The 25,345-nt window shown below is 33.3% G+C and overlaps 1 protein-coding gene and 1 pseudogene across 7 annotated transcripts in view; one reads left to right on the top strand and one right to left on the bottom strand.

Moving 5' to 3' along the window:
* Lcorl (ligand dependent nuclear receptor corepressor like) overlaps nucleotides 1-25,345 on the top strand; it is a 151,102-nt gene that overhangs the window by 17,355 nt on the left and 108,402 nt on the right. For 6 of the 7 annotated variants that reach the window (XM_076865375.2, XM_076865376.2, XM_076865370.2 and 3 more), the window contains exons 2-4: nucleotides 8,590-8,655; nucleotides 23,010-23,089; nucleotides 24,078-24,207. In XM_076865375.2, the coding sequence (XP_076721490.2) occupies nucleotides 8,590-8,655; nucleotides 23,010-23,089; nucleotides 24,078-24,207 (276 nt within the window). The remainder of the gene's footprint in view (nucleotides 1-8,589; nucleotides 8,656-23,009; nucleotides 23,090-24,077; nucleotides 24,208-25,345) is intronic. The other variant, XM_076865373.2, reaches the window with a different exon arrangement.
* Nucleotides 8,009-8,178, bottom strand: LOC143642093 (thymosin beta-4-like; annotated as a pseudogene).

Raw genomic sequence — 25,345 nt, 5'->3', positions numbered from 1 at the left:
GATTTGGAATGGATGATTTTCAATAACCTAGTTTTCTGAACTCAGTTGAGTTTAGCAACACTTGGGATTGGAAAGGCTTAGAGACTTAAATTGATGATATGAGTAAGTAAAATGGATATTTAAGGAAGAATGAATATTAATGAGGAATAGCTTAATGAGAGGTACTTTCGTAAAAGATACAATTTGAATTAGGCAAAAGAAGAGTGGGAGAAGAATAAGTAGAAGCCAATAAAGGCAAACTAATAAAGAATGAGCAAAAGTATTAGAAATGGAGAGAGGATAAGAATGCCTGGATAAGGTAGAAGATTAACTAGTGGTGAGAGAGGTTATGCTAGGTAAATTAGGGCTAATCTAAATAAATTATTAATCTTTCATTAAAAAATGGCATTTCTTCTTACCGTCTTCTAATTTACACAAGTGTACACACACATCTATATGTATATGTAGTTTCACCTACCAGGAAAGGGATTAGAATTATGTGATATGAACTCTTCTATAAAATGTCATGTTCATGTGAACATATTACATTTACTCTCAAGAAGCTTTTTTTTTTTTTTTTTAGGATTGTTTTCCTATGTACACTCAGTATTGTGCTTCTGTTTGTGGGATTTTTAGTATTCTGTGAGCATGCTGAAAGTCAGTTTGTCAGCTGGGTGGAGCATGTGCTCAGAATGTTGGAAGCCTTGTGTTTAATCCCCAGGACCCCCCCCCCCCCCACACACACACAAAGTGAAAGACTGCTACATATGCTATAAGCCTATAACTATTTTTTGCTTTAGATAGTAGATTTTTCTTTTAGAGCAATTAAAAACAGGGGAAGGTCTTATTTTTACCTTCATTGTAATCATTTTTCAGAATCTTAATTTCCTTGTACAGATCCTAATATTTGTGTGTTAATATATTTTTTGTGCTTGAAGAATTTACTTTAGTATTTTTTGTAGTGCAGATCTGTTGATATTGAATTCTCACAGTTTTTGTCTGTCTGAAATGCCTTCATTCTGCTTGCATTTTTGAAAGATAAATTTTGTTGGGCATAAAATGTTGGGTCAAATTTATTTTGACACTTTAATGATGTCACTCCATTGTCTTTGGCTTGCATAGTTTGGGATGTGAGATATGCTGTAGTTCTTACTTTTGTCCTCTTTTTCCTCTTGTTGCTTTCAAGATTTTTTTAAAGTATTTTGCTCAGTGTTTTCTGAGATTCTTGGATCTGTGATTTGAAATTTTTCATTTTTTTTTTTGCTATCTTTTCAATATTTTGTTCGGTTCTTTTTCTCTTTTCCTTTTGGAATTCTAGTTATATTTATAGTAGACAATTTGATATTTTCTCATAGTTCTTGAGACACCCCTGCCCCCTTAACTCTGTAGTGTTTCAGTTTGGATACATTTTGTTGACCTACTTTAACATTCACTGGTTCTTTCCTTGCCTACTGAAGAACCTTTGGAAGATATTCTTCATCCCTTTTACTGTGTTTTTGTTTGTAGAAGTTTCATTTGACTTTCTCATAGTTTCTGTGTTGACATTCCCTATTTATATATATGCATGTTGCTCACTTTTCCTCATAAGTCTTTATCAAACTAATCATAATTATTTATTTTAAAGTCCTTTGCTGATATGTCATCTGTGTTATGTCTGAGTAAGGTTTGTGTAGATCTTTAGTTTCTTGGTAGTGAGTTTTTAAACAATTTTCTATTTTGAACAATTTTCAGATACAGTATGTAGAACATTAGGCACTGAGGTGAATAGCTTTTGTGTCTGGAAATCATGTATTTTATGCTTCTAGGCTGTTAGAGTATCAAGGACCAAGTCTATCTAGTCAGGAGTTTAACTGCCTTTGGATTTTGTTTCTTTAGTTACCTTTATTAGCTTCAAATGCCTCTGATGTTAACTATTCCTTTGATGTTACTTAGGGTGATGTCGTTTTATTCAGGGTTTTTCCCCTCAGTGTTGTTGTTCCACTTTAATCTTTAGCCTTCCCTCTGCCCTGCACCTCTTAGAGGTTCTTGTCAAGCATTTGTCTTTTCACCACTGGTAAGTTGTTATTGCTTGTTACTCTTTAAGTAGTAAGCCTGTTAGTCAGGGCTGGGATAAGAATTTCTCATTCAGCCTCAATTTTAGGCAGTCTTTGTATTCTTGGATCTTGGGAGTAGGGTTTTCTCAGAGATCTTGCCCTTTGTCATGCTGTAGAAGATATCCTTCTAAGTTCAGGACAGTTTACTGCTCTCCTTCAGAGTTAAAACTTTTTCACCTACTCCAGTCAAAATGGATGGTATTCACTTATGCTCTGGGAGTGTCATGGTCTGCTGCTGTAAAACAAGCAGCTTAAAAGTTTTTGCCTCTTAGTGATCACTCAGCATCCTAGGCTTTCTCCACAGTAGAAGACTCTGTATTTGTAGGCCTGAGTCACTAAAGTCTATGTCACTGCGTCTCCTGTCTCCTGCTATTATTTTACTTTCTTATCAGCGATTGGTGAGGTTCATGGTAAAGAGCTGAAGACTGGCTATCTGCAGTTCCCAGTGGTTCTATACTCTCATATATGAACAAGCTCACACTTGTTTATTACCAATTTGTTTAAAATATTAGTTTAATACTTCTAACCTACTTCCATGATGGTGCTCTTTCCATATTCTTTCACTTCTTCTTTGGAGGCATTTGTCTTCTTCATACATTTTAAGTTAGTACCAACAGATTTAAGTTAGGAACTTTGTAAATTATTCAGCTTTTTCTTGTTGGGTTGAGAATGATTCTCTTTCCAGCTTTTTATACTCTAGGCGAAAGCTGGATCATATTTTTGGTGAGTAGTCTACAAGAGTCTATTCAGTCTAAAGGATGGAGAAAGAAAATGTTAGAATGTATTGTGGTGCTTATTTTTTTAAGCAAGAGTGACTATTCTAGTAATTTTTGAATGTACAACTTAAAACTAGTTATTTTTCGGAAGGTCACATCTCAAGTTATTCAGATGGAAGAGGATGCATTCATACATTCATTCTATAGTGGTTTGACTTGATACTGTACATTAATTTTTTCATTCTCTTTAAATGCCGGGGGGTGATGAATAACTTGTGTACGTTGATGCAGCAGGAATAGGAGCCGTTTATTGTAGGATCTGAGCGATATTTATACATTTTACACAGCTTATCTAATTAGCATAAAATAGATACAGCAGTCAACCAATAAGGAATCTCCATACTTAATGGCTCGCTTTTGTTACTTCACAAACCACTCCCTCTGGCATTTTGCCAGGCACCATGCAGAGTTGTTTACAGACTCTAACATTTCTCTGGCAAAATGCCAGGCGCCATCCTGACTTGTTTACAGACCTTAACATTTAAAGATATTACAGCTTACCTGACTCAGTCAAGTGTATTATTATTATTTTTTTGCTGTGTCATGTAATTTTAAATAAAGTAAGGTGTAAGGTTCACAAAACAAACAAGTACCTTACAGAGATTCCTACAAAGAAACCACAGATTAAAGGTAATGTTAAGGGCTGGAGTTGTAGTTCAGTGGTAGAGTGCTTGCCTAGCATGTGAGAGGCACTGGGTTCAATCCTCAGCACCACATAAAAATAAATAAAATAAAGATATTGTGTTCATCTACAACTAAAAATATTTTTTAAAAAGGTAATGTTAAAATTTAAGCATAAGTGAGCAAGAAGAAAGTTTCAGAGTTGGTATATTTTTTCTATCCTAGTGTATTCTCTTTATTAGAATATTATGAGGTAATAGTAATGTAATTTTAATTATATTTGAAAAGAAATAGGACCAAAAAATTAAAATATAACAAAATGGGAATTAATAGGGAAATTTATAGCCATTATCATTAATAGTGAACTTATTGAAAGTATATATTATGATATGGTGGACAGACTTATAAGATAGTCTGCCCAGCCACTACCCAATATCCTACCCATTCCCACCGTCTGACTGGTGATTAGGTTATGTTATAAGGCACATAACTTGAGGGAGATTATTGGGTGGGCCTGACCTAATCAAGTACTTTAAAAGTAGAGAGTTTTCTCCTGCTGGTGGTAGAAGGGAAGTGAGATATTCAAACTTCTATATACAGTTACTGACTTGAAAATGGAGAAGTTGTATATCAAGAAGTAAAGGTAATCTCTAGGAACTAAGGGTGGCCCTTGACTTATGTCAAGGAAATATAGGGACTTCCTTTGTATTGATAAGAAATTGAATTCTGCTAACAACAGAATTCAGACAAGAGAGGGCGTGTTCAGGGTGGCATGGCCATAGACCTAACAATAGAATTCAATGAATGAACAAGGAATCAGAATTTTTCCCATGCCTCCAGATGAAGATGCAGCCTGGTCAACATTTTAACTGTACCTTTGTTATTTTAAAAAATAAGAATATGTAAGAGGTAAGAATATGTGCCAACCTTCTAAACTAAAGAACTGTGAACAAGTAAATTTGTATTGTTCTAAGGCCCTAGGTTTGTGGTCTTTTGTTATGAAGCAATAAGTGAATAATACATATGTCTTGACTGATCACCTAATGATTATTAAGAAGACTTAAACAATATAAATACGTTTAAAACTTTTAAATTTCATTTTCATTTCCTTTTTTGTTGTGTTTTAACATATAGATAGAGATAGTGAGGGTACATAGTAACATTTTTGCCAATAGAGGCTTTTTTTTTTTTTTTTAAAGTTTAAAAGATAACCTTTCTGTCTCAACCTCCTGATTTGCTGGTACTATAGATGTATGCCACCACTCACATCTTAAAATTATTTTTTAGTGTTGCTATTAATTATACAGATTAGTAGGTTCCTGTAGAGATAGTGAAATATTTGTACATGCTTACCTTCCTTTTTACCCTCTCCCTGATCCCGTTTTTCTACCTAATGGTCTCCCTTCTATTTTCATGACATCTTTTTTCCCCCCTCTAGCTTCTGTATGTGAGATAAAACATATTATACATGTCTGTAGCTTATTTTGCTTAACATGCTCCATGTTCTTCAGTTCATGCACTTTCCTGTAAATTACATAGTATCAATATGTGGTGATCTTTGCCTCTTGGACTCTGGACTTGAAGTCAGTTTTGTTGGATATGAGAATAGTTACTCCTTTTTGCTTTTGGTTTCCATTTACATGGAATGTCATTTTCCCATCCTTTTGCTTTAAGTCTGTGAGTGTTTTTGCCAGCGAGATGCCTTTTTTGGAGACAACATACACTTGAATCTGGTTTTTTAATCCAGTCTGCCGGTCTATGTCTTTCATTGAGATTTAAGGACTTTTACATTCAGGAATAACCCAAAGAGGTATGTTTTGTTTCCTGTCATTTTATTTTAATGTTTGCTCATGATTCTCATTTGCTTATGTACTCTGCTAATGAGATTTTTCTCTTTTCCTGAGCTGTCTTGGTTATTTTTATCATCTTCTCTGTGTAGGAGTCCCTTAAGTATCTTCTGCTTCTATCTTAGTGGTCGTGAATTCCATTAGATTATGGTTTTTTTTGGAAGGTATTTATTTCCCTTTTGGTTCAGATGGATCATTTTGCTGTATGTTGTCATGCAGGTTGGCAGTTGTTTTCTTTCAGGGCTTGAAATACATTATTCCTGCCCTTCTTGCCTTTTAGAGTTTATACTAAGAAATCTGCTGTTAATCTGATTGGTTTGCCTTTATAAGTGACTTGGTATTTATCTCTTGCAGCTTTTAAAATTTTTTCTTGCCAGGTGCATATGTCTTGAGTGATCACCTAATGATCACCTCCTAGCTACTTGGGAGGCTGAGGTAGGAGGATAGCAAGCTTGAGGCCAGCCTGGGCAACATAGCGAGGCCCTGTCTTAAAATAAAACAAAACAAAATAAAAAGGACTAGTGATGTAGCTCTGTTGAAGAGCACCACAGGGTTCAATCCCCACAAAAAGATTTTTAAAAATAAGAATATGTAAGCAGATAAAAGTAAAATTTTTAGTTCTGAATTTTGGTATTTCACTTTCAGAGAGTAGTTCTTTTTGGTCATATCTATTTGGAGTTCTTAATGCCTCCAGTACCTGCCTGTCCAACTCATTTCAAGGATTAGGGAAAATTTCTGCAGTTATTTTATTGAATAAGGTTTCTGTGCCATTAATCTGTATCTCCTCTTCTTCCCAGAGCTCTAATATATTTTTTCTTTTTCTTTTTTTGTAAAAAACTCCTTATAACTGCCTTAGAGTTCTAATTCATCCACCATGTCTTTGACCTTAATATTCTTTCTTTTGTTTGATCTAGTGTATTGGCAACACTCTCCACTGAATTTTTCATTTTACATACAGATTTCTTTTTTAATTTTCAGTATTTGTTTGGTTCTTTTTCAGAATACTATCTCTTTATTGAAACACTCTTTCAAGCTTCATATCATCTTCCTTGGTTCATGCCTTAGTTCTCTTAACTTGTTGATCATTTTAACCACAACTTTAAAAAATCTTTGTTTGGTATTTCCTTCACTTTGACATCTGTGGATTGGTTATTGGGAGTTACAAATTTTTGGAAGTGTTTTATTCACTTTTATTCTTATGTTTCCTGTATTTCTGTATTGAGATTTGTGCATCTGTTGGGATAGATATCTCTTTCACTGTTATGAGTCTTTTTAATGAGTTACTTTCTTTTTATGATGTTTCCCAGGTTGGGGTGTATCTCAGTGTCAAAGCACCCATTTAGGGGAAAAGGGTGCCACTCATACATTGTTGGTGGGACTGCAAATTGGTACACTTCCCACTATGGAAAGCAGTATGGAGGTTTCTCAGAAAACTTGGAATGGAACCACCATTTGACCCAGTTATCTTATTCCTCAGTATATACCCAAAGGACTTATAATCAGCATACTACAGTGATGTAGCCACATCAGGGTTTATCGCAGCTCAATTCACAATAGCTGAACTATGGAACCAAACTAGGTGCCCTTTAACAGATGAATGGATAAAGAAAATGTGGTATGTATACACAACGGAATATTGCTCAGCCATAAAGAAGAATGAAATTTATGGCATTTGCCGGTAAATGGACTATCATGCTAAGTGAAATAAGCCAGTCCCCCAAAGCCAAAGGCTGAAGGTTCTTTCTGATATGTGGATGCTAACACACATTAAGGTTGGGGGAGGGGGAGAATAGAAATTCCTTGGATTAGACAAAGGGAAATGAAGGGAATGGGGTTGGGATCTGGAAAGCAGTAGAATGAATCAGACATAATTTTCCTATATGTTCATGTATGAATACACAACCAGTGTAACTCTACCTTATGTGTAATTGCAAGAATGGGATCCTAGTTAGAATAAGTTATACCTCATGTATGTATAATATGGCAAAATACACATTACTCTCATATATACCTAAAAGAACAAAAAAATTAAAAATCTTAAAAAACAAAAAAAGCACTCACTTTTAATGTGTTCCAAGTGCTCTGTTCAAGCCTTAGCAGCACTTTGAGAGGATAGAATAACCACCAATAACAGTGACAGTTCATCATGCAGAACTTACCTATTGATTTAATTCAGTCTCAGAGCACCTGCAATACACTGATATCTCTGGTCCACAATTTTTCATTCCACACAGAATTCCTTGACATCTGAAGTCTTGAAGTGTGATGTAATTGTTTCTTCTAATGTGCTTTTCATTTAATAAAATTGATTTGATCTCATTGAAATTTCAAATCCTTGACACTGCCAAGCAACAACAACAACAAAAAGGCACTCTGATTAAACTGTATTTTATAGCCTGTAGGACACCTTGCACCAGATTGGATCTCACTCTAGAGTTTACCCTCCTTCCACCCAACTTCTTTCATCACTAACATGCAAGTTCTTTTCTTTCCCTGACAATAAGACAGCCAGATGGTAGAGGCAGGCCTTCATTGTTAGTAGTCCCTGGTTTTTTGATGTGAAGAGAGGTAGCACAGTCATTTAAACTTGATTTAACTTCTTTGTATCTTACAAAGTTAAAGAGCTAAAATAAATACAGTAAGAAGGCAGTGCTTGTGGAATGTACACTGCATGTTGGCAGTACATGTCTCCTTAGGATTTGTCTGCTTGTTTCTTCTGTTCAGTTGTTTCTTTTGAAGGCAGAGAATTTTTCTCTTGTATTTCTGTCTTCTTCAATTTTGACTTACTGAATTATGGATCTCAGCCATAAAGAGTTTGTCAGACTTGGTTGTAGAGGAAGTGGAGTCCGACGCTGGAATGAGAGAAATAATGCTGAAATAAAGCCATGCTCAGAAATTACTTAAGCATATTTTTGCCTAGTTCAGTTTAATTAAACTACAGGGAAAAAACACAATATGTTAAATCAATAAATTGCTGGTGGATACAAAAGGGAGGCTGAGTAAGGAGGATTACAAGTTTGAGGCCAGTCTTGGCAATTTAGTGAGATCCTGTCTCAAGAAAATAAGAGGACTGGGATATTGCTCACTGGTAGCAAGCCCTAGTAGCAAAAAAAAAATATATATATATATATATATGTGTGTGTGTGTGTGTGTGTGTGTGTGTTTGTGTGTGTGTATATATGTATACGTATATATATATGCTTATGGTTTTTAACTGTTGTAAAATAAAGCTTTTCCAGTAAGTAATACACTTTTCTCTCTTTGAAAACACAGGTTTTGAGAGTATTTTAGAAGGGCTTTATGGACCACGGCTACGAAGAGACCTCAGTTTATTTGAAGGTAATTTTTTAAGTTTTGTTTTAAAATTTAAGGTCCTGCCCCATTTAACAAATGAAAAATTGTTATTTAGTAACTTTTTATTAAACACAATTTTATGGTCTCTTGAAAGCATTTTTAAATAAAATAAGTAAAATTATCAAATATACTTTATTATTATCATTATTATTTTATACATGATATCTTACATTATATCCTAATGTCTTTAAAATTTTGGTATACTAAATTAAAGTTGAAAATGAAGTTTGTCTTTGCCAAGTATAATGTACTTTCATTTTAATGATTTTACAAATTACCTTTCTTAACTTATTCATGGAGAGGATTTAAATAAGTCAACTAGGCATATCAAATTCTAAAAAGCTATCTCCCCAGTTTTTATTTTTTAAAATTTGTACTTTTAATATTTTTTATACTGAAACTTTTGTGAATATTAGAGACTCTGAAGCTAAGTTTATTGCTACATTCATTTTATCTATTTGTGTCAGGACATTTTTTTTTTTAATATCTGAAGAACTAGAGTTGCAATAAGACATTCTTTGGAAGAATTTATGCAAAAGAATATTGAGGATAGGAAAGACGGTGGAATGAGATGGACATCATTACCCTAGGTACATGTATGATTGCACGAATGATGTGTCTCTATACAACAACCCGAGAATTGAAATGTTGCACTCCATTTGTGTATGATGAATTGAAATGCATTTTATTGTCATGTACAATTAAGTAGAATAAATTTTAAAAATTGGAAAAGACTATTGATTAGAAGTCAGGAGATTATTTTTTTGTTGTTGTTTTTGCTGAGTTTGGGAAAGGTAGTTAAGCCTATAAGGGCAAAGCTCTTCACTGACACAGTGTTTGAAGATATGCAGAGCCTTTATTGTTATTGATCAAGGGAGAAGTGTCCTTGGCAGTAATGTTAGTTATAATGATGCTGATAATAATTGATAACAGACAAATTTGTTTTTAAACTTAACAGGAATACATTTCTTATTAGGCATGACCTATTTCGATTTTCTTCTCAATTGTTATATCTAGAGGATAATCATAGCCTTTATTTCATCTTAATGTTACCATTTTGTTTTCAAACTTATGTCTTTAAACCATTCTAATATTCTTTTTTTAAGTGCCAAAATTGATTGTTTACTGCTAGTATTTATATAATTTTGTAAGATTTCTTTAATATTTCTTTTATTCATTTTAAAATCTGAGTACAATTTATTATTTTAAACTCAAGTTACGATCCCAGATGTTTCTTTATATGATAACCATCAAATTGTATTGCAATTTATTCCATTGAAAAAGGTTTACCATCAAGTTGAGAGTAATTATTTTTAATCATAAAGTCTAATAAGAGTTTTCAAGGTATGATTGGGTTTGTATGGTTTAGAGCCCCTATATAAATCTAGAATAACTTTCCTAAAGGAGACAGTATATCAGTAAGTATCAAAAGCCTAAAAGCATACATACCTGCATAGTAGTTTTACTTTTAAGAATCTCAAGAAAATAATTAGGTAAGTGTGCAGATGGCATATATCTGCATGAATTTATTTACTGTTCATTCGTGTGCTCATGAATTTATTTAGTGCTCACTCGCGTGCTCGCTTGTTCTCTCTCTCTTATACATATCATAACAGTCTTGCCCATAACAGTCCTTCCAAGGTTGTTTCTACCTTTTTCTTAATATTATGTATTTAAAAGTAGGGACTGTTTAATAAATTATTTTATCTCTATAATTGGGATATCTGCATCCATTGAGAGTTATATTGTTGAATTTTGTAATGAATGATATGATATGCATGGATTGTTAGGCTGATGAAATTAAATTGCTTTGTATATGTTGATTCGTTCTATTTTTGTTAAAAAAAGGAAAAGTATATGTTTTATTGAAAATGTTCTAGGAAAAAAAGACACTAAAAGGTTCGTATGATTATATTTGAAGTATGCATTGTGGATAGTTTTTGTTTCGATATGTTTTTTCTTTAATATCAAACAAGTATTATATAATTTAAAAAATATGAAATTTTTGGGGCTGGAGGTGTAGCTTAGTGGTAGATTACTTGCCTAATACCTGTGAGGCACTGGGTTTGATCCTCAGCACCACATAAAAATAAATAAATAAAAAAGTATTGTGTCCACATACAATTTAGAAAAAAAAATTGTTTAAAAAAGAAACTTCTAAAAAAAAAAACACTGTATTTTTCCTGTTAAAATTTATTAGAGAGAGAGAGGTATATAGCTCTCCTTATGTAATGTACTTTCATTTTAATGATGTTACAAATTACATTTCCTAACTTATTCATAAATAGTAAATTAAAAGCCTTATATATTTTTTCATCAAGTATCATTTTTACTGATATTCATCATATTGTGTACTACAGAACAGTGTTGGCTCTCAGATGAACTTTACTCAATTTTATAAAATTATAGAACAAAAAGGATTTTTTAATTTTATTGGGGGTTTCAAATATACAATAAGTTGATTCACATATAACCCTGTTTATTAAACTAACCTTGGGATGGGGATGGGGTCTTATAGGTATGTAAGGACATAGCAGTTTTTCAGTCTGTACTATCTAGTTTTTAAAGTACTTGTTAATTATCCTAGGTATATTACCCATGGCTTTAAGGACTTTCAGGTCTTTAAATCTTGAGATCAGGGACATGATATACAACTTTGTATTCCTGGCAACTAATCAGTGCTCAGAAGTGTTTGAAAGACTCACTGCAGCTCTTTGGCCCCTGGTTGCTGTACAGCAATGGTTTGTACTGTTATCTCCTGTTCCACATAATATAAACAGCCTGGAAATCAAATTGCCACTTTGAGAAATATTGCCTGTGTGTTTAGTTTTATGTTTATGTAATACTGTTTGTTATTTGTTGTAGCCTAGTCTTCCAAAAACTCAGTAAATACTGGTGGAAATTTTTTATATAATTGTGATATAGTTGCTATGATACAGTAGATTAGCTGTCTTATTGCTTACATGAAAATGTGGGGCACTAGGAAAAAACATTTTTGTAGACATCTGGAATTTTATAGTACAATTCATTTACAAAATGAGTAGTCTCAGTATAGGTTACCTACTTTTATTTTGATTGAATTATTTTTAGGTATTGTATCTGGTCAGTTTTATGTGTTAACTTTGTTACTTTCCGTTGTAATTGATTATCTTCCATTGTACTGAAACCCAAGGTATCTTTAAGGGTTCTTTTCTCTTCTGCCAAGTGTTTTTAAGTTAAGAGAGAAATACAGTGATGATGTGTATAAAAAGTTTCTCCTCAGTCAGAGTCCCAGAGTTGAAAGTATATATATGAAAGATAACTGTACCAACCACTAATCTTCAATCAGAAGAATTAATTATCTTTGTAGAACATGATTTTAAGGATGGAAAACTCCAAAATGTGTGTGTTCTAGTGTTTTATCATTATTATCGCTTAGGAGAGTATAGGAATCGGGGTTCTCTAGAGGAAAAGAATCAACAGGAAGTATAATTATAAAAAGGGGACTTATTAGGTTGGCTTACATGACCAGAAACTGGATAGTCCACAGTGGGCCATCTTCAGGCTGCAGAGCTGGAAAAACCAGTAGTTGCACAGTCCAGGAGGCTGAAGCTCCAGAATAAGAGGTATCAACGGTGCTAGTTGAGACCAAAGGCTTCTGGGGAAATCACTGGCAGAGTCTGCTTTGGAAGAGTGAAGAAGCGAGAGTCCAACATCCTCAGATGATCCATTGCAGCAGCAAGAAGAATGGAAGCTTGCATCTGTGCTGTTTCCTTGGTCTTCCAACTTGTATTCCATCCAGGTCATCATCTTATTGGATAGTGCTGCCCATGCTCAGGGAGTGTTTCCATTTCAGTTGGCTATCCCATATGCCAATCATTCCTAGACACAACATCATTGACACACCCATAAGCCTCTTAATCCTTGGCATTTCTTAAACCAGTCAAGCTGACAATTCAAATTAACCATTACAGAAAGTTTGCTTTAAAAATTTTAAATTTTAATTATTTATTATTTTAGTATAGTTTTACTCTGACTTAAATATTTTTAATACAAGTACTGCTAACTAATTATAGTTGCACCAGTTTTTCCATTGAGCTTATGAATGAACAAAGGAAAAATTTAAAGTATCAGGAACTTAACCTCTGCATGACATTTCTTCAGCTTTCCTTTCTTACCTGGGAACCCAGATTATAACTTGTGACCCTAGCCTTTTGCTTCTCCCAGTTTGATCTCTTTGTTTATATAGCTATGTATTGTGTGTGTGTGTGTGTGTGTGCGCGCGTGCGCGCGCGAGCACGCGCACACAGGTTGACACGTTTATGCTCCTTAAGAAATTAGTTTATTATACAAAGGGCAAAATGCTCTAAGGAAATAAATTCCTGTATTTTATTTTTTGAAGAGGATGATGATGTTGTTGTTGATGATGATGGTGATGATTTGCACTGCTGGGGATTGAAACCACAGCCTCCTTCTTGCATGATCCTGCACAGGTGCTCTACCACTCAGCTATACTCCCAACCCTGTAGATTATTACTTCTTTGTATTATAAATAACACATATGCATTTTTAAAAATACAGATAAGCTAGAAAGAAGTTACTCAAATCCAGTATCCAAGGAAAACCTCTGTTACCATTTTAGTATAAATATATATATACAATGTATATATTTTTGTGCCTCTTGTGTGTGTTCATTAGTATATCAGTTGGATATATGAAATTCTGGGTCATAATGTTTGGTGACTGAATGGGATTTCATTGGTAAGTTTTATAATTAATTGATTTAATTAAATGTCTGTGATTTCATTTCACTTATACTTTTAATTGAAATGTGTTTTGTACTTTTTTTTGTCTTTTTGTCCTTTGTTGGGTGGAGGGAGAGCTATGAATTGGTTAAACTTTGGGTTTCAGGCAGTCTTTTTCACAGGTATGCACATATTTACTTAACTGCCCTTTTTAAAAAATTTTTTTAGTGTTGATGAACCTGTATTTTATTCAATTATTTAAATGTTGTGCCGAGAATTGAACCCATTGCCTCACACATGAGGCAAGCGCTCTTCCACTGAGCCACAACCCCAGCCCCAAACTCTGCCCTTTTTAATGCCAAGTATTCAACTTTTTTGTTTCTTCAGGTGCCTTACGTAAATTCTTTCTCCCTTTTCTTGAATTAAAAGAAGTTTGTAATCATAGTTTGATGACCAAAGAGTGAGATGTTAATTACAGTAAAATCTATTAGCGTGCAAGGACAAAGCCAGGCTTTTTTTAAAAAAAATATTGTTTTAGATGTTGATGAATCTTTTATATGTGGTGCTGAGAATCAAATTCAGTGCCTCACACATTCTAGGCAAGTGCTCTACCACTGAGCCACAACCCTAGCCCTATGCTTTCTTTTTGAGGGAAAATTAAATTAGTGTTATGAAAGTATAAAGCCTCTTCAGAAAGCATATAGGGGCTGGGGGTGGATCCTGCCAGCTGGCTCAGCTGACGAGATGAGCTGGGTTCAAAGGAGCTGGCTGCAGCATTAAACTAAGAAAACGGCGAAGAAATCATGCAAAACACAGACATGAGTTTCTAAGATCGAGGATAGGGTGGCTCTGAACTTAAGGGTCAGCTTCCATGCCAGACAGTGCTGGAAAGAGAGTGTGCACCTGGAATCTCTTTATTTTATGGGGGGAGGGGGCACACAAAGGAGCTTTGATGGAATGTTTTTCCCCCAGTAGGGCCAGGGGATAGGGTTTCAAAAGTTGGAGTCTTGCTTTGTGCTGTCTTGTGGTCAGTAGATTGATTGACATCTTGGCAAGTCACACCCATCTCAAGTGCTGTGTCCGATCATAGGCAGAGCTAGAGGAAAGGTGCACTTAACATTGCACAGCCCAATTAGCATGCAGTGCCAGACCAATCCTCCCATACAGCTCAGATGTGCATAACTCATACACACGGCCTGTGGATGGCTGGAGACTGGTGGAACTCAGTGGTAGAGTGTTTGTCTTGCATGCATGAGATCCTAATTTCAACCCAGTCCCACAAAACAAACAAACGAAAAAAGCAAGCATGTAGAAACTCTTATTACAGATACCTCCAAACATCTAAACATCTCTAAGACAGCTTGGCTTCTAATTCTCTTCTAAATAAAGGTGCTTCATTTGTTGTTACCATTATTAAAAATGGTTTGCTAGATTCACTAAAAAATGGGCATTTCTCACTAAACAAAATCTGTATGCAGAAATCAAGTGAACTAATATATGCTTTTAGATATATCATTAGAGATCTGAGCTGTTACTACTGTTAGCGACACAGGAGCCAAATAAATTGGGTAGCAAAAAATTTTTGTATATTCCTGTAAATTACTTTTAATTATGAGATTAAATGCATAGTTTTAGGATACATATAAATTAAACAGACTTTTAGTTTCAAATCTCTTTAGAAAAACATTCCAAATTTAATCCTCCTACATTAAAAATCAACTTTGGCACACTGTGTTTTGAAGTTGAAGACATTTATATCGTACATACTATTCTTTTGAGAAGTTTACATTTTAATTCTTGAATTCAGTTCACAATCACCTCCAGATTAAATGGTCTTTGAAAGAGGTTTTTGATTTCTGCTAGTTGTGAATTTGTTGGAAACAAAGCAGAAGTTCTAGTTTTCTCTCTTTGGTTTGTCTCATGACTCACCCTTTTGAAGAAAGCATAACTGTTTTCTCATTTGTGGACTGAGGTCTCTGAAGAAACTTTGAATGTCATAAACTTCACATATTTATTATTTCCAGAAGAGTTGCACTTTATATCCTCTCTCATGTTTGTTTTTTTTTTTTTTGGAAGGAGAGTTATTTGTGCTTATCTTTTTCCATCTGCCTTAAATGCACTTCTCCTGCCACATAGGACTTTTTAAATTTTTTTAAAATTTGTTATTCTAATTTGCTATATATGACAGCAGAATGCATTACAATTTATATTATACATTAGGGCACAATTTTTCATATCTCTGGTTGTATACAAAGTAGAGTCACACCATTCGTGTCTTCATACATGTTCTTAGGCTAACAATGTTCATCTCATTTCACTATCTTTCCTACCCCCATTCCCTCACCCTTCCCTCCCTCCCCTTTGCTCTATCTAGAGTTTGTCTAATCCTCCCATGCCCCCCACCAACCCCATTATGAATCAGCATCCTTATATCAGAAAACATTCCACACTTGTTTTTTTGGGATTTGCTAATTTAACTTATAGGTTGGTTCCACAGTTTGGGGCTTGTGAGTTTTGCTGCTACAAATATTGATGTGGCTGTGTCCTTGTAGTATGTTGTTTTTAAGTCCTTTGGTGTAGACTGAGTAGTGGGATAGCTGGGTCAAATGGTGGTTCCATTTCCAAGAAATTTCCATACTGCTTTCCATTATTGGCCGCACTAATTTGCAGTCCCACCAGCAATGTATGAGTGTGCCTTTTCCTCCCACATCCTTGCCAACACTTATTGTTTCTATTCTTAATAGCTGCCATTCTGACTGGAGGAGATGAAATCTTAAGAGTAGTTTTGATTTGTATTTCTCTAATTGCTAGAGATGTTGAACATTTTTTCATATATTTGCTGATTGATTGTATATCATCTTCTGAGAAGTGTCTGTTCAGTTCCTTGGCCCATTTATTGCTAATGAAGAGAAGGAGGGAGAAAACTCAAATTACTAACATACGTGATAAAAAAGGAAATATTACAGCAGACACTACAGAAATACAGAAGATAATTAGAAATTATTTTGAAAACTTGTGCTCTAATAAAATAGAAAATATTGAAGGCATTGACAAATTTGTGGAGTCTTATGATTTGCCCAAATTGAATCAGGATGATATACACGATTTAAACAGATCAATTTCAAGTAATGAAATAGAAGATGCCATCAGAAGCCTACCAACCAAGAAAAACTCAGGACCAGATGGATACGCATCTGAATTCTGTAAGACCTTTAATGAGAACTAATACCTGTACTCTTCAAATTATTTCATAAAATAGAAAAAGAGGGATCATTTCCAAACTCATTCTAAGAGGCCAGTATCACCCTGATTCCAAAACCAGGCAAAGAACATCAAAGAAAAAACTTCAGACCGCATAGGACTTGTAAAGCAAAAATTTGTTCTTATTTTCTGCCGTGCTTAATCCTTTCTGAAGTCTTATTTAGACCAGTTTCTTCTCTTGGGGAAGGGGGCTGCCAGCAGTTTTCTAATGTGAATTAATGATTGTATTATATAACTAAAATCGGAGATTTAATACTGTTTTATTGTTAGCTATATAAATTATATCAGCTTTAATCACATGTAGCTATGGATGCATACTTATATGAGGTAAAGACTTAATATAATTATCATAGTGTTTGTAGTACCACAATTACAGAACCATGCTTAAATATTCAGCAATAGGATATTATAATTATAAATTATAATACTTTGATGGACTGGACTTACCTGTTCAAAGTTATTTAGAAGTACATTTGAACATGGTAAATATTTGTGATAAATAAGCCTAACTATATAATATGATTCCAATTTTTTTTCTAGTTGTTGATAGACCTTTATTTTATTTATTTATACGCGGTGCTGAGAATTGAACCCAGTGTCTCACACATGCCAGGCAAGTGCACTACTGCTGAGCCACAAACCCAATCCCTATGATTTCAACTTTAAATTAATGTATTTAGAGCAGTTTTACATTTATAAATATAATTGAGCAGAAAGTACAGAGTTCCCATATATAGCTTCTATATTAATATCTTTTGTTGAGCCAATATTGATACCTTATCCTTACCAAAAGTCCAAAATCTACATTAGGCTCATTTTCTGTGTGTTGTACAGCTGTGAGTTTTTCCAGTATACAGTATCATATGTCCACCACTATGGTATGATATCCAGTGGTATCACAACTCTAAAAATCTCTTGTATCATACTGTTCATTCCTTCCCTTTCTCTCTCAACCTGAGCAAAACAGTGGATCTTTTTACTGTCTCTAAAGTTTTGACTTTTCTATAATGTCATACATTTGGGATGATAAAGTATATCGCTTTCTCAGATTTGCTTCTTTTACTTAGTAGTGTGTATTTAAGGGTCTCTGTCTTTTTGTGGCTCAGTAGCAGTTTTCTCTTCATTGCTGAATAATACTTACCTTATGTGTATATACCACAGTTTGCTTATCCATTCTCCTGTTTACAGATATTGGTCACTTTCAAGTGTTGGTAATTAGGAATAAAAGCTTCTCTTAAATATTCATATATAAGTTATTTGTTTTAATTAGTTATACAAGACAGTAGAATGCATTTATGCACTTTGATATATCATACATAGATGGGATATAATTTCATTTTTCTGAGTATACATGTTGCAGAATCATATTGGTCATGTCGTCACATATATACATACAGTAATAATGTCTGTTTCATTCTACTTTCTTCCCATCACTTCTCTCTACCTAATCTAAGGTAACACTGTTCTTCCCTAGTGCCTGCCCCTGCCTTATTGTGAATTAGTGTCTGCATAGTAGAGAAAACATTCAGCCTTTGGTTTTGTGGGATTGGCTTATTTCACTTAGCATGATATTTTCCAACTCCAGCCATTTACTGGAAAATGCCATAATTTTACTGTTCTTTAAAGCTGAGTAATATTCCATTGAGTATATATACCACATTTTCTTTATCCATTTATCTATTGAGGGACACCTAGGTTGGTTCCATAGTTTAGCTATTGTGAATTGAGCTGAAATAAAAATTGACATGGCTGCATCACTATTGTACGCTGATTTTAAGTCCTTTGGCATAGCTGGGTTAAATGGTGGTTCCATTCCCAGTTTTCTGAGGAATCTCCATACTGCTTTCCATAGTGCTTGCACCAATTTGCAGAGGTGTAGTAACAAAAATGGCATGATATTGGCACCAAAATAGACTTGTCGACCAATGGTACAGAATAGAGGATACAGAGAAAAACCCACATAAATATGGTTATCTCATGCCAGACAAGGGTGCCAAAAACATTCACTGGAGAAAAGATAGCCTATTCAACAAATGGTGCTGGTAAAACTGGAAATTCATATGTAGCAAAATGAAATTAAATCTCGGTCTCTCACCCTGCACAAAAATCAACTCAAAGTGGATCAAAGACTTAGGCACTAGAACAGAGACCCTGCACCTAATAGAAGAAAAAAGAGGCCCAACTCTTCACCTTGTTGGCCTAGGATCTGACTTCCTTAACAAGACTCCTAAAGCACAAGAAGTAGAATCAAGAATTAATAAATGGGATGGATCCCAACTAAAAAGCTTCTTCTTAGCAGAGGAAACAATAATGTGAAGAGAGAGCTTACAGATTGGGAGAAAATCTTTACCACATGTACCTCCGATAAAGCATTAATCTCTAGGCTATATAAAGAACTCAAAAAACTTAAAACAAAAAAATCAAATAACCCAATCAATAAATGGATTAAGGAACTGAACAGACACTTCACAGAAGAAGAAATACAATTGATCAACAAATATATGAAAAGTATTCAACATCTCTAGCAATTAGAGAAATGCAAATCAAAACTAAGACTTCATCTCACTATGGTCAGATGGCAATTATGAAGAATATAGGCAACAAGTATTTTATGAGAGACAAAAATTTTTAACTCATTTTTGGTAAATTCCTAGGAGCATCATTGTAAGATTGTAGAGAGACCATGTTTAGGTTTGTTAGAAACTGCCAGAGTATCTTGAAAAACAGCTGTGTCATTTAAATTCCCACCAGCAGTGAATGAAGTTTCCTGTTGTTCCACATCTCCACTAGCATTTGATGTTGTCACTGATTTGAATTTTAACTTAACCTGTATAATAGGGATGTAGTAGTATGTTGTTGTCTTATTTTATAACACCCTATTGATCTCTTTAGTATTAAGGTTTTTTCTACATACATATTTGCCATCTGTATATCTTCTTCGGTGAGATGTAATGATGGAATTTTCCATAGGTAATGATGGAATCATAGAACAAGTAAGGTAATAATTCCTCTGCTTTTTGTTTTATGGAAAAGATTATAGGGAAACATCTGAGCTGGTGCTTCTGGTTTAGAAAGTATTTAATTATTGACTTAATTACTTTAATAGATGAGGGTCTTTTGAGTTTTTCTGTTTATACTTTTGGTAACTTATACCTGTTGAGGAATTAGGCCATTTCACCTAAAATTTATTAAATCTGTAAGAGATTTTATGATTTATTCACAATTTTTCTTTATTTTAAATCTGCAGAATCAGTAGTGATGGTTCATTTTTTTCTGATATTAAAAATTTGAGTTTTTCCCTAATATATCTAGCTAGAGAGTTATCAGTTTCTTTTCAAAGAACCAAGTGATCCTAATTTTTTTAAAAGCCTAGAATATAAACTGAGTGGAAATATAGTAAATGTCAGTTATTTCTGCATGATGGTATTGTAATTTTTCTTTTTTCTTTTGTACTTTTCAATATAGTATCTTGTTTCATAATGAAAAATTATTTTTAATGGTGCTATCCACTGTTCAGCCTTTTCCATAAAATCATATTTACCCCCAGTATTTGATAATATTCATGAAAAGTCTAGCTCACATCCCCCACCTCCCGTGACTTTTCATTGGACTTTCCCCTTGGGAAGTCTAAATTTATATCCTATGAATGAATAGTAATGAAAAGAATATCAAATTTTTAAAAAGTAAGATTGTTTAGAAGAAAATGAAAGTAACATGTTTTGGACTTAGGTGTTTTAATATTTACTACAGCTGTAATATTTTGCAAATATGTATAAGTTTTACTTGTCTGAGGTCACATCTAACATGTAGAAAAGCTCTTGTTTCAGTACCAAGTTTCTCTCATTTTAGTCTGTTAACTTTCTGTAGATTAGATAATATGATTGGAGATGGACTGTTAATTGATTTGAGGCATACCTAGTTACAAGGAAAGATGGAAAGATTGGTCTTTGTCAGTCATTTACCGTCATTCCTTTTTTATAAAGTACATTATTTAATATCTTTTGAGCTTATGCCTACATGTATTAACATTTCAAAATGGAAGTTAACTTATATTAGAAATATCTGATTTACTGTCAGTCTCTGAGATATAATTAATATGTATTTTATTTTTAATGACATGAGAAGATAGTCTTAGGAGAGGAACAATCTGGTCTATAGTTGATTTTTCAAATCTACTTTCCCATATAGAAAAAATGTGTCTCATCACCATTTATTTGGGCTGAAAATAAAAATTACTATCAAAGAGTAATTATTAAATATTTGTAAGTAATCCTGTAAATTTTTGAATTTTGCAAATTTTAATGGCTTTTATTTAGTCAATTGATTATTCAGTGCCACTTTATTTAACTGTGTAGGTATTTGTTTTAATTAGTGTTACCTTGAAGTAGTCCTATTAAAAAAAAAACTAAAAATAAATGATGTATTCTCTGCATGTTTTTTCCTTCAATTGACAATTGTCTTAAAGTCATTAAAGACTAGCCTTTGTGTGATGTTTTATACTTGATAACATTTTCATACTTTTCTTCAATTTGATTTACAAATGAGTTAGGTGATTTTACACATTTTCTCATTTTACACATAAGGCAATTAAAACAAAATACTTTTGTGGTTTAAAAAGGTCACAACTATTTAGAAAAGTGTTTTCATCCCAGATTTTCAGAGACTTCAAATCTAGCTATCTTTTTTATTACATTATCCTGGGCCATAACCATTTCCTACCCTTTCCACATTTATGTAAATATTACTATTTGTTGACCACTGTGGAAATCAAAGGGAGAGATTACTACCCTATACTACTTCCAACCTATTATCTTCTATTTCTGTATTTGGATTGGTGTTGGGGGCAGGGTCATAGGGGCTGATTCTTCCTAGTATTTATTCATTATCATTCTCAAAAAAGTAATCTATTTCTCTGTACTTTATTCAGTATCATAGTGTATTCAAAACAATGAGAAATTTCTGTAGCATATCAAGGTTTTTCAGATTAGTTGCCATGTAACTGCCTCAGACAATAAAAATTTTGTTGAATTTATTTGGGGAAAAAATGGAGGGCTAGTCTACTGCAAGGTTAATTTTGAAAATCAGTAGTGTCTCTACTAAATATAGTTAGAGTGGTATTATACTTTCATCAAATTTCTTGAGTAGAAAATATTTTTGTTTTTCATAAACTTTTTAATATATTTCAACCAGCGGTTCAACCATTGGATTATAAGGAGTAGCCTTCTGAAAAAACACATTTTGTATTGAATAATATGCCTTATTTGTTTAACTGATTTTTTTACTATCTTATAATAAAGTCTTCAAAAATATCACAGATATCTGATGTGATTTTTGATCTTTGGCTTGGTACTTGTTTTTTTAGGCATCATTTCATTGTCTCAAATCTGTAAACTTTGACTTTCTTCTATTTCTCTATTGTATGTTGCACAAAATCTATTCCTTTCTTCCCCATGTCTCCATTTTTGTTCTGGTTTCTTTCTTAGGAAAAATAAAAGTTAAAAAAAAAATTTAAAATAGTTGTACACAATACTTTTATTTTCTTTATTTTCATGTGGTACTGAGGATCAAACCCAGGGCCTTGAATGTGCTAGGCAAGCACTCTACTGCTGAACCACAACCGTAGCCCAATAAAAGTAAAATTAATGAACAGTGATAAATTGAGTCTTTGAAAATGTTCCGTGATACTTAAAACCCTATTGTATGAGCCAGCATGGTGGCTCACCTCTGTAACTTGGGAGGCTACGGCAGGAAGATCACAAGTTCAAAGCTAGCCTCGGCAAATTATGGAGGCATTTAGCGACTCAGTGAGACTTTGTTTTTAATTAAAATATAAAGAAAGGCTGGAGATGTGGCTCAGTGGTTAAGCGCCCCTGGGTTGAATCCCTGGTACCCCCCCCCCCCAAAAAAAACCCTATTGTAGGAAATTTGTTAATTTATGACACAACTCACTGTTCTTGCTATTTTGTTTTTAAAGAGTGTAAAATTAGGGCTGGGGTTGTGACTCCTGGTAGAGCACTTTCCTAGCACATGCAAGGCCTTTGGGTTCGAACCTTAGCAAAAAGATGAATAAATAAAATAAAGGTATTGTGCACAGCTACAACTAAAAAATAAATATTAAAAAAATAGAGTGTAAAATTATTCTCTTTCTGGCCTCTGATTATTTCTTTCAAGATATCATAGTTCAATTTTGAAGTTAGGCCTTCTCCCTTAACTATTACTAGTTAGGTTTTTATATTTCTTGTTTATTTTTAAATTTTTCTTGTCTTTTTTTCTTGCCATTGCTGTGGAGAGTGGTAATTTTATTGATTTTAATAAGGTTAATGTATTTTAATGAGTATTTTTCCTCTTTTAAAGACTGTGAACCAGAAGAGCTGACTGACTGGTCTATGGATGAAAAATGCTCATTTTGTAACCTACAGAGAGAAGCAGTCAGTGTAAGTTATAATGCCATAAATTATTTGTAAATTAATTGCACAATTATAACACGCTTCTTTTTCTTTTAACTTAATTTCTTCTGAAAAATTGTTATGTGGTAAAAGTTATAAAACAATTTTACTAAATGAAAAGAATATTTTAAAGTCTTATGTTGAAAGTCCAATATTTAGTTTAGCTTTGCAGGTGAAAAATCCTAGAAAATTTATCTTTGACTTATTTCACATTTTTTCCTTTATTATTCTCTGACTCATGAAATTCACTTCAGGTCATTTTGTTAGTTAGGTGCCGCAGTCTCTGGCTTGGCTGATGGCTCCCAGCAGTTAGGTATAGAAGGATAAGCATGAAAGCCTAGTTGGGTCTGAGGCCACCTTACAGCACCCTACAGGATAATTTTTTTAGGAATCAATAGTTAGGAGATGATATGCTGCTACTATCTTTTAGCCTTTCACTCACTTCTGAAGTCTTTTGGCTGTCATAAATATTTCCTGGGTAAATATTGAAATATGTCAGTGTCTGCTATATCCAGAACATAAACCATACAATCTACTTCTTCTTGGATGGTAGAAATCATGACTCCTATCTATTTTTATGAGAAGGACTTAGAAGAAAATTTGTACTGACTTTGTTCAGATTAGTGGGTAAACATATCTGCTGTGTTGTTTTAAATAGAAAGAAAAAAAACCCCACCTCTTTGGATTAGCTTGCTGGTATGCCATATAGTTAATTTATTTGTAACATTTTCTATTTTGTCTGCTCTCTCTCTTTTTTTTTTTTATTTAGTTTTGCTAAGGAATAGCTGTTCGGGCCCTTTATCAGATAAATTTCCTTTTTCCTAACTGGTGACCTGAATTTTTAATGTTTTTTTTATATAAGTTAATATGCATAAATTAGAACAAATTAACATTTAGAGAAATTTTTTTCCATTTTTAATGGAATTCAGTGTTTTAATAAAAGTAATTTAGTATGATGTTTTTCTTGTAATCTTAGGATTGTATACCATCTCTTGATTCTTCACAGTCAACACCAACGGAGGAGCTATCATCTCAGGGCCAGTCCAACACTGATAAGATTGAATGCCAAGCAGAAAATTACCTAAATGCACTCTTTCGAAAGAAAGGTAATATTGGTATATTTTGTCATTTAAATTTGCAATAGAGTTCTAAAATGTTTGAATTTTTCTCACAGTCATTTTTTAAGTCAATTCCTATTCTCTAAATAATTTCTTTACCCTTTTTCTTCATATTTTTAGGGATAATAGGATTCTTAATCTTTCTTAGTGCTAATCTTATATTAAGCATTTTTTTCTGGTATTCTCACATCTCTTCCTGACTTTATCATACATTCTTCTCTGTTAGAGAAACCTTTTAAAAACGCTTTTTTTTATGCTTTTGGTTTTCCTTAGTTTGGATGTTCAATAAATTATACATATATTATATTGCAAGCTTATCCCTAATATGTAACAGTTCAGTCATTTAACAGCTAGGTTGGAGTGTATTTGCTGGCATCCTATTTCAGTATTTATTTGTTAACTTGCATATGCTTACTTGACGTTAAAAATATATTCTTTTTTACTTGTTTGTTTAAACTGTTCAAACAAAATGAGTATTCTTTAGTTGTTCATTACTTGTCCCGCATATGTCGAGCAGTAAGTAGTTTTTATATTTTAGTTACTTGGGAAAATTAGAATCTTCCAGTTTTTGTTCTTGGCCATTTCCTTAGTAGAAGAATGTTTTTTAAATTTTGTTGTAAATCTTAATGTATAGAACTTTGGAATAAATTATGGTGTTTTTTTGGTGGGTGTGATTAATCCTGTCCCTCAGCTTCTAGAGATAAATACATAAGTATCTTCTCAACCTGGAGTGTTGATTCTTTTTAATTTCTTGTCAGAATTAGATACCATTAGATATTTTCTATTAATTGATAACTTTCATGTTTTAATCAATAATGTTGAAAATAGTCTTCAACTTTGAGGGTCTTTTATAGTGTTATTGAGTTCCTTTATGTGTTGAAATATGAGATTCCTCTGATTAGAACAATCTTTAGTGTAACTCAAAGGCCTAAAGAATTGTATTGATTTTAAACCTTTTCCTGTGTTACTGAAGTGCTTAAGTGTGGAGGAATTTGCATTATCATTAAAAAAGCAGATTCTTTTTTCAAAATTTTCTATCTGAACCAATGTTAAAAATACTTTACATTCTTAAATTCTTTAAGAATTTTATAATGTTAACTTAAAATTTTTTTTTCTGCCAATGTAC

The sequence above is a fragment of the Callospermophilus lateralis genome, chromosome 8 (assembly GCF_048772815.1).
Source record: "Callospermophilus lateralis isolate mCalLat2 chromosome 8, mCalLat2.hap1, whole genome shotgun sequence".
NCBI lineage: Eukaryota > Metazoa > Chordata > Mammalia > Rodentia > Sciuridae > Callospermophilus > Callospermophilus lateralis.
This window is presented reverse-complemented; position numbering and strand designations above follow the sequence as displayed.